Source organism: Nymphaea colorata, chromosome 9, assembly GCF_008831285.2.
Source record: "Nymphaea colorata isolate Beijing-Zhang1983 chromosome 9, ASM883128v2, whole genome shotgun sequence".
Classification (NCBI taxonomy): domain Eukaryota; kingdom Viridiplantae; phylum Streptophyta; class Magnoliopsida; order Nymphaeales; family Nymphaeaceae; genus Nymphaea; species Nymphaea colorata.
In genome coordinates, this window is record NC_045146.1 from 1,636,003 (window position 1) to 1,646,579 (window position 10,577).

General features: G+C 35.4%; 1 protein-coding gene across 3 annotated transcripts; it reads left to right on the plus strand.

Moving 5' to 3' along the window:
- The first annotated feature begins 5,586 nt into the window (after positions 1-5,586).
- On the plus strand, positions 5,587-7,790 carry LOC126410387 (uncharacterized). Of its 3 annotated transcripts, none has more exons than XM_050079666.1 (2): positions 5,587-6,051; positions 7,013-7,790. In XM_050079666.1, the coding sequence occupies exons 1-2, from the start codon at positions 5,691-5,693 to the stop codon at positions 7,450-7,452; spliced, it is 801 nt and encodes a 266-aa protein (XP_049935623.1). In that variant the 5' UTR covers positions 5,587-5,690; the 3' UTR covers positions 7,453-7,790. The 3 variants fall into 3 exon arrangements, with proteins under 3 accessions (XP_049935623.1, XP_049935622.1, XP_049935624.1); XM_050079665.1 differs by having other exon boundaries at positions 5,590-6,051; positions 7,007-7,790; XM_050079667.1 differs by lacking the exon at positions 5,587-6,051 and adding an exon at positions 6,064-6,759 and having other exon boundaries at positions 6,885-7,790.
- Positions 7,791-10,577: the final 2,787 nt, after the last annotated feature.

A 10,577-nucleotide genomic window follows, 5' to 3' on the forward strand; every position in this document is an offset into this window, starting at 1 on the left:
TCGGGTCGGCTCACATGGGTCGGATTTATATTATAATTTATTTTTATTAATATATATATAATATTTTATTATAATTAATTATATTTATATATTATTTTATGTTAAAAATATATTTTAAAATTTAATTAGACTGGACTCAGACTTGGATTTTTCGAGTCGGGCCGAGCTCGAGCCCGATTTTTGGATGTCGGGTCGGCTTGGTTTGGCCGATTTTTGATTTTTTTTTTATTTTTTTATGAAATTAGGTGGATTCAGGTGCTTAACTCAATTATCGGATCCAAGCATTAGCAGGTCGGACTTATATCGGATCCAGCGTAGCCGGACCCGAACTCAGTTTGAAGTTGACGGCTTTCGTAAACCCGATTCTCACGTTTGATTGGTTCAAGATCGAACCTTTAAGGCCTTAACCAGGGGGTTACTCGGTTCTGAATATCTTGGATTCAAACAAGAAACCTTGATATATAGTCCAAATTAGACTAATCCAGGTTGAATCTATCTCTGGGGACCAAATCCTGGATATTTAACCCCAAGACAAACCACTTGCACTCTTAGTCTAGGAAACCGATTCGGTACATGGTGCCACTGATTTAATTGTGATTTCAGAAAAAATATTACTATATTTATTTTTAAAAAATAATTAAAATATTATATATATAATTTAAAAATAAAATAACTTAAAAAATATTTAATAAAACGGAACATGGTTGACGCATAACCTAACCCCTCAGCCGACCGGCAAATAAAATAGAAACACTGTCTAAATGGTGGGAATGCATGGACTTCCACGATTTTCTAATGTTTCTTGACACTTCAAAACCACTTATGTTTCAGAATTATGTTTGAAATGGGAAATAATAATAATAATGTTCCGATCGGACTTTATAGGCAAAGACGCCAAGGACTATTAATTGCTTCATAAAATATGTACCATATCTAAATATGCCAAGCAAGTGCTAACATGGTTGCTTATCATATTTTTAAAGTTTATAATGAACCAAATTTTGATCCATCCTCAATAGCTGGATCTGGGTCCGTGCTCTCATTGGACCCGAGTGAGCAGGGGCAAAACTAGAAAATTCTAGCTAAGGAGCAGTAGATATAAAATATAAAACTTTTAAGGGACACTAATATATAAATGAGAAAAATTATTAAAAACCATCAATGTAAAAATGACAAAATTTTTGGGTCATGTGATCCAATGCCTACACTTGGCCCGCACATAACTCTGCCATTGTATATGCCAATGTCAGATATTATTGGATAATTAAAATTTAAAACTTGTGTTAAAAGCACTATAATCACTGCTAAAAAAACCATGAACTGTTGTTGCATGATAAACTATCACTATTTCTATCATTGCACCTACTTTTTTTAGACAAATTTTTTATCTTTTAGTAATATATATATATATATATATACCAACGTATTAAGTATAAATGAGAGAGAAAGAGAGAGAGATTGGGGGATTCAAAGTCTAACAATAGAATAATGGGATCAAATCAAATAATATAAGTAGGGAATAAGAATCAATACTTTCGGCTCCCCCATAGAGTCCACAAAGGGATGATTTCAAAGTCCCATCACACCATTTGGCTTCTTTGCTTACACATCTTTTCCCACTTGCACCTCTGACTTTTTGCTCACAGGGATCCTCTTTCTTTACTTTTCACACAAGCCCCTTCCTCAGGTTCACTAATTACCGTCCACTACCCATGGGTTACAATTATGGTTCCCAATGAAATGCTGAGGACAGATTTAAATGACAACGCACGTTTTTATGATATTTGAAAGGAGTTTAACCATGAGAATTTGATCCTTTTTTTATTAGTTGTTTAAGCTAATATTTTTTCCTTTTTTAATTTTCTTTTTTAAATTAATAAAAGAAAACATGAAGATTGCCAGGAACTCTGTTTTGTTTTGTTGATGAACTAATTCAAATTTTTAATATTTTGAAACAGATTCATGAAACAATAACATATTGTTATGGTGAACCTACCAAAAAAAAACAATAGAAATTCATTAAACACAATAACAAGTGTTCAATAAATTTGCTTCACTATACACTAAATATAAGGATGAAGTGTAAAATTATAAATAAAAAACTGAAAAGAAAAGATCAAATGCAACAGGATACGAGTTGGACGATAGAAAGCGAAATTTCGAAATGTGGAGGTCCCTTTCAAACCTCACCCTCCACTACTAAATTCAACTAAACGTGGTTTCGGGTTAAAATTATTTAATTTGGATGTGGATCGAGGTAAAATGAGGAGGACTGACCCATTTCCAAATCAAATATGAACTCATTTCCTTGGTAAATTCCAACCCAAGTTTGGTAGTTCCCTTAAGCATACTGGCATAGATACAATCATACAAAGTCTTGGATGCTCTCTCTCTCTCTAATCTGAAAGCTTTTCTCATATACAAGGAAATGATTCAGTTTCAGAGGTAAAAATCATAGTTAGCTAATGATTCTAGCGCACCCTCGGGATCATATATATATATATATATATATATATATATATATATATATATATAAGTGAATAAATGATAACTCTAGTTATTCAGACTTACTCAGTTATGTAACCAGTGTTGTTCATCTAAAACAATTGGATGGTTGAAAAAAAAAAAATTTGAACTAATAATAAATGATGAAAACAACCATCACTTTTTTTGTTCTTGTTTTTTTTTTTTAACAATTTATTACAATAGATCAAATGGAGCTCTTTTGGTTGATTCTAAAAAAGTAAAAATCATCATTCAAAATATATATATATATATATATATATAAACTAAGCGTGCTGATGCACGAGTATATAGGCTGATACGTCTAACAGATTGGCAAACTAATACAGGTAGCGTTTGTTTGTTGACTAAATCTTTAATGCATGATATATAATATGTTGCAACATAAGGTTGAGAAGATTCTACGGAGGCGAAGTGAATGCCCACCGCCCCACATGGAAGAAAATATTCCCGAGTACAAATTTCATTAAAAATTATCGGGACATGGAGTTGGAAAGTGAGTCAAAGATGCGAAAAATGACAAGGAAAACATGTATGAATTTTCTCACATGGAAAATATTTTTCTGGTGTGCACAAATGGAAAGGTCGTTCCATAAAGAAGACGACGTACAAACACTACAATTTTCCTACTCTATATGCAGGCACTTTTTTACTTTGGGAACAGGGAATTAGTTTCACATTGACTTGGATCCGATATTTGACCGAACCGTTTTAATACGGAAAACATTTACATATCTGACTACGGAATTGGACAGGATTCAAATTAACTAAATGACATCTGAACGGATTCGAATTCAAATATATATAAATATTCAGTCAAATTCATATTAGTTTAGTTTTCAACGAATATCATATATCCGATGCTCTTACATTTTGGAGATTCAAAATTCGAGTTTGGATTCTGAGTCATATATGAATGTAAAAATCAATTTGGATTGGATTCAAATAAATGAATTTTAGATCTGGATTTAGCTATGACCTTACTTTGTTTGTATTGGACTATGAATCTGAATCCAAATATGTTAATATCCAAAAAAACAAACACGGCTAAAGGTATATCCTATTAGAATATGATCTATTGACATCCCTACTTATAACCCCATTTGAACATAATAGATGAAGGGCAAAAAAATCTTTAAAATCTTGAGTAATATATAGCTACGCAAAGGCACTTTAACTATAGAAAGGACGTGGGAAAAAGCATGTGAAATATTGTCAAATATTAAGAATGAGCCAAACATGAGACTCTTTTCTCCCCTGAAGATTAGCTTAAAAGGCAACTATAAAACCTAAGTTCATCATTCGACCTGATCCGAATCTTAGATAAAAAAAAATTACACCCATAATTGATTTTTTCTAAACTAACTACTAAATGTTTTTTTTTTCATTTTAAGCCTTTTCCAACAGCAAAAAGTTTATTTTTCAAATTAAATTTATATTTTTAAATTTAATAAAATTTATATGTTTAATAGAGCTCCCTAATTTTACCATCAAATAGTATGGTTGGACTTTCCCTAGGGTTCCTTTTTATGGACAACTAGAACCTGAGTAGTCACTCAAACTTTGTCACACGGATACATGGGTTTAGCCCATGTACCCATATCCGCAACGCGGACACGCGTATCCGGATACCGGACACGGCAAGAAATAAACTATTAATTTAATATTTTTTTTATTTTTTGTGATGCATCCAATTATTTTCATGAACAACCCTTTCAAATACTCAGCATTTTTGTGATAAAACAAACTTTTTTATAAGAGTGAACCATTAATTTAATGTTTTTTTTCTTTTGTTATTTTGAGAATATAAAATTTACCGTATCCGCGTATCCAAAATTTTCAAAATTGACTTATCCGTACCTGTATCGTTGTACCCGTACACGTATCGTACCCGCACCCATGTGACATAGCACTCAACCAAAGGAGACCTTGTCGCTTCGTTTTTTTAGCATAAAGTTCCTTATTTACATGGGCTTAATTAAATATATGATACCATTCATTTTCAATAGCACTTGAAAGTAGAGTATATCTTAAAAGCTAGGCATATCTTAAAAATGAATAGTTTTGTTTACATCAGATTCAAAAATGTTATAAAAAAATAACATCCACACATGGTGCTGGGTAAAAATGAAACAAGCTATCTGAAAGTGCATGTAAAGTGAAAGGATACTTTTAGAGTAGATTTTATGCTGATTTAGCTATATATTCTCTAGAGATATGATGCCACATCTACCCAGTCTCTGAATGAAAACTTATATGCCCCTAAGAAGAGGGATTGAAGAACTTTCCATTACCATAAAGAGGTATATTCATTTTTTTCATTTATAAATGTTTGATGAATGCACCATAAAAGGTATGCGGATAATTCAATTTCCATTGGCACTATGACTTCGTGTCTTATTTAGGCAATGGTGCCGCTCTGGACCCTGGAGGTAAGGAGAAGTGAGATCCAGGGGCGACCGCTACCTCCTATTTAGATGTTGATGTTGAGATTCCCTCCCACTCATTGTCTTAAGAAAAGTAATAGATGAAAAAAATTGTAGGAGATATCTTTATTTGTAATATTTTTCATTGAACCACTTGTATTCACATTCGAATAAACATAAATATTCAACCCGATTTAGATTAGGGTTGGATTTAGTTTTAAGTAAATATCTTATATCCAATGCCCATACCTTTTGAATGCAAGTTTTCCATGAAAATTAACAATATGTAATTGTGAATATCATAGGAAACCGGAACACCATGTCAGAAAATCTGTGTCACAAAAATTGTGACATATTCATAAAATGTTGAGTTAGATGTTCTATAATTCTGCCTAATCATTGAGGCACATTCAATGATTTTTGTTTTGTAAGTAGCTTTATACTCAAAAAATTTTGTTTTGTAAAATTTCATGGGATGAGAAGGATTCATGGGGTATGATAACAAAAATTCAGAAATTACAAAAGAGTGCAGATTTAATTACTAACCGGATTCAAATTCAATATGCGGTTTAATACTCTTATCCGAATTAATTCAACACTTACAATACTCTTAATCGATCACAAAATTGTTTTGATTCGTAAATGAGGGGGAAGCGAGTTCGAATCGAATCTTGCGCGCTTCCAGTGTCCTCGCGACGATGAGGTAACTGCTGTCTGTGCGCTGCCTCTGAACCAGAGGGCATGGAGGAGAGGGCGAAGCAGGAGGAAGAAGAAGACCAAGGAAGAGGAGGAGGAGGGGAAGGGGAAGAAGAGTGGAAGAACACGCGCCGAAAGACGTGTGGCGGTTGCGGGAGGCCGGCGAGAGTCTGTCTCTGCGGGCACCTCCCGGCGGCGCCCATCAACACCACCACCACCGTCGTCATACTCCAGCACCCTCTCGAGACGCGACACCCGCTCTCCACCGTTCCCGTCCTCACCAGGTGCCTCCGCAACGCTCATGTCATCGTCGGCCGTCGTCTCTCTTCGGGATCCTCCCCGATCCTTGATTCCCTCTGCAGCTCTCCGTGCGGTGGTAGGCCTCCCGCCCTCGTTCTCTTCCCAGGTGGGCCATTCTTCCTGTTTGACTGTTTGGGCTTCATCTGCATTCCCTCGTTATGCTCTCTCGGTTGGCCTTGGCCCATTTCTCATTCATGTTGAGTGCTTAACTTGTTTCATTCAAATTATTCATTGCGTGATCAATCGATTCATATTCTTGTTCCCCGCTTTCTCTTGATGGATTTCGTTTCAAGTTCTCTCATGTTGCTTTAATTAATTAACATTTGTCCTCATTTCTCATTTTTTTCATGGCGAAAGCTCGTTCATGTTTTCTGGTTATGCTCTTATTGATCATTATTGGTCTTTGATCTCTTCATTTTTCTTTGATGGGTTTCGTTCAGATTCTTAATAAGCTGTTAGTTGATCAATACTGGTCCTAATTTCTCATTTTGTTTCATGATGAACGTAGAGTCTCGTTGTTCTCTTCATCAAACCAATATTGGCCTATTTGCAACTCTCTCATGGCAGGTGTCCTTTAAATTTCCTCATTGTGCTCTTAGTGGACCGACTTGATTTCCGCCTATTATTTTGCTTCCTCTTGATTTTTAACAATCAGTTAGCTTCCTTGGGGGAAGTTGGATTAAATTTGGGGGTCGTGGATTTTGTTCTAGATTTCTCGAGTCATGCTCCTTTTAGCCTCAAGTTCTGAAATTCTGACGTCCCAAACGGCCAAGTCTTTTTCTTGCTTCACAAATGAACTCTCAGTTTGGAAAAGGTGAAAGTAATGTTCTTCTGTGTATCATTCATTTCTTACACAATTGAATAATGCCTTCATTCATTCATAATCGTCTTCTTCAATTCTGCCGTTCTTATGATTTCTTACGATTTGCCTCTGTGCAGGTATCAGTTCATATTCCGGGAGAATTACGAAGCTTCAATTTTACCTTTTCATCGTCATGAGAACAAATTCATACATGGGTTGCTGGTTGTGATAAGCTTTATTAACCTCTTGCCTTCATCAGGTGCAGATTCATGCGATTTGGGGGATTGGGTCTCTGCCCAATTCTCCTCCAGGGCAGCTGGTCATGAAATCCACCATGAACCTCTCTATCTGATAGTCTTTGATGCAACATGGAAACATGCAAAGGAGATGGTGAGAGGAAGCCTGCCATTTCTATCTAAATTCTCGCATCAGGTCTCCCTTCCAGTAGATGCCAGATTAGAAGGGAGTAGTATCTATGACTCCGATTTGATACTGAGGAAGGAGCCGTTCTCAGGCTGCGTGAGCACAATGGAAGCTGTAGCTCGATCTCTGAGATTGCTTGAGGTCGATGGAGATGAGATTGAGCAAAAGCTTTTGTCAGTTCTCAGGGCAATGGTTGCTTTCCAGGCTTGCAATTTGAAGCCGATGAAGCCTCGGCCACGGTTGGTAAAGAAAAGCAAGAATAGCTGCCTCTTGTCCAATTGATGTTTCTGCTGAGCTATATTCTCCTGTCAGCGTTATGATTTCTTAGCATTTTTCTCTCTTTTCTTTTCTGCTCTGTGCTTCATTGTCCAATAGTGTCTGATTTTGTTGGAAACAACCATTTTCTGAAGCCGATGAAGCCTCGGCCACGGTTGGTAAAGAAAAGCAAGAATCGCTGCCTCTTGTCCAATTGATGTTTCTGCTGAGCTATATTCTCCTGTCAGCGTTATGATTTCTTAGAATTTTTCTCTCTTTTCTTTTCTACTCTGTGCTTCATTGTCTAATAGTGTCTGAGTTTGTTGGAAACAACCATTTTCTGCTGCAAAATTTCCTTGTTAGAGGAGCTAGAAGGGACCAAAATGGTGCAAAAATAGCAGATCAGGACTTTAAAAATTGGAAGTCTTAGCTGCTTTCTCTTGTCCTTACAACAGAGGTAACATAACTCAGTAGGCGACAATCTAAACTGAATATGAAGCGGCATGTTCTGACATCTAAACTGAACATGAGAGTGAATCATTATTTATCTGTTACTCTTAGAACAGGAAAATTCCAACCAACAGTGCAAACGGGCTAGATATAATCAGATGCCTTGTAGTTAATTCCTGATCATTTGATAGCCTAAGATCTCAGGTTGATTTGAAATCTCGTTTACATGAGGCGCACACAGTAAAAAAAACACTAGATTTCAGATCTACAAAAAAAATGAGGATTGGAGATCCTCAGTGTAGTGTGTGGCTAAAACCTTAAATTTGAGGTCTGATGAGAGTGGCTGTGACTTCAGGTCCTCGGACCTTAGATCTTCATTTATATCAAATTACATCGGATCTAAGATCTGAGGTAAACAAACGCCAAGTAATTAAGTTCTGCTTTTGTTATCTTGGATATTGCTTAACTTGGGATCTACATTTCAAATCTTACCCAGCTTGATCAAGGAAAGGCCTCATTCAGATATGTTTTAAGGTGCAAAGAGATGTTTCAGTAGGTTTTTTCTGGACAGTGTTGATACATATATTTTGGATCTGGATTCATCTATACGTGATTGGACCTGATGTGGGTCTGGATTTAGTTCAACTTAGTGCGGGAATGTAATAAGATTTGATACTTGTCAATTGTATATTATCTTTCAGTTAGCAAATATCTGGCACACATGGATAATATCACAATCGTGCATGCCATTTTTAAATTTTTATGAAAAAGCTGGAAAGCCCTCAAAAATTCAAGATATTGTAGAAAGTTCAACATACTGTCTTATAACATCATTATATGCTAGTTGTTATTTTTTCTAATTTTTTTTGGACAAACTTGAGCATAGGTATTGCCTTTTTGACCTAACCTATGTTTTAAAAAGCTTTCTAGTGATCTTTTTCTTTTCAATTTTGCAACAAACTTACAAGTCAACCATATTTCTGAAATTTTTTTTTTGGCTGTTAATTTTGCAGTTTTTAGTACCTTTCTGAGATTTTGTCCCGTGAAAGAATGCTTTAACAAGAGGTCTCCCCAAACTGTGCTTGCTGTAATTTAAAATCAGAAGAAAATATTAGGAAAAGGAAAGGAAAATGTCAATCGGATGGATTTAGACCCAAGATTAAATCTGGTCGAGCTAGGGGCCTGTATTAAGGCAGGTCTCTAGTTCGATTCCCGTAGACGCTATTTTTTTGTGTCTTAAGGCAGTAGAGCGCGGCACCCAAGCTGAATGGTGCAGACACTGACGCAGCTCAGGACCCCAAAGGCAGGGGGAATGGGGGGCCTTCGGGCCTTTTTCGGGCGGTGAGTTTCATACCCCTTGCTCACCCGAGCCCCAAAGAAGAAAACTTGACACTTCATGCAACAACTTTAGTCTATGTTTTGCTTTGCAGATTCAACAAGACATTTATTAGTCCGAATGCACGTTATAAAAGACATTTAATATCTTTCTCAGAAACATATGGCTACTAACGCACAATAACATGTATCTAACTTTCAAATATGGATTTCCGAAGCATATGATACAATAATATGTATACTTTACAATTGCTTTCATGTAGCGTTAGTGCAAAGCCACATAACAACTAGCAACAATATTTTCTAAACAGGTGTGAAAGAAAAGCTGACAGCACAATCTTGGCCCTCATCCATGCTTTAATAATTTAGCAAAATGTACAAAATGTGCATAATAAAATGATATCTGCCTAAAACAGTTACAGAGCTAAAATTTTCTTTTTGCAAGGGCACAAACTAAATCATTGATTGGCATATATATATATATATATATATATATATATATATATATATATATATATATATATAGAGAGAGAGAGAGAGAGAGAGAGAGAGAGAGAGGCACGATAAAACAACATACAAGAACAATGTCTATGAAAATTGAATAAGCAACATGCATCCTGCCTCACTAACTATGCTATATGACCGTTGGAAAGAGAGAAACTGCTGCGGTGAGAATGCTTTTGTCAGCGCAATTAAATTGATTTGGTTCAAGAGGATCATCTTTTAACTATCGTCATAATAGCTGACAATTTTTTATTTTTATTTCTCTTTATCTAAATTTTGTTTATTTTTTTCAGAAAATCACTTTTTAATATTTAGTGGCTTTTCCAAGCCTATTCAGGAACCAGCTTTTGCATCATTGAGTTTGTATATGATAAATAATGCCTCACTAAAAAAAGGAAAGAAGGTTTGCTTTTCTAAATAATTAGACCTCACAACTGTGCGTACATTTTTAACAGAAGATAAGTTTTAGATGTGCTATTCTAAAGTATCTTCACACTTTGAAGACTTAAAAATTATTATTTTCAAATGACACAATTAATCTAAAATAATATTTTTATTGAATAAGTTGCGTCAGGCTCTCAAGCGATCTCTTAGCAAACATAAATAGAAGGCCATTTAAAATATTGATTGATAGTTAGGTACTTTGCCGTTATGGAAAACGGATCTGTCGCCATCCCATCTCTATCAGATATATTGTTACTTCTTCAGTGAATTAATTGGTTTATTTCATAGTTCATAAAAACACATTTTCTTCGAAAAAAACCCCTTTTTATAGTTGCAAGATAGGTTCATCATATAAGACTACAGAACGGCAGTCTTTTTCAAAAAGGTGACAAAACGAGAAAACCCAAAAAAAAGAAAAA

Bases quoted from the DNA above. Each gene is read 5' to 3' on its own strand.
- LOC126410387 (XM_050079665.1), top strand. From the start codon at position 5,691: ATGGAGGAGAGGGCGAAGCAGGAGGAAGAAGAAGACCAAGGAAGAGGA. The intron at 6,052-7,006 runs GTGGGCCATTCT...TGCCTTCATCAG, and splicing joins CGCCCTCGTTCTCTTCCCAG to GTGCAGATTCATGCGATTTG.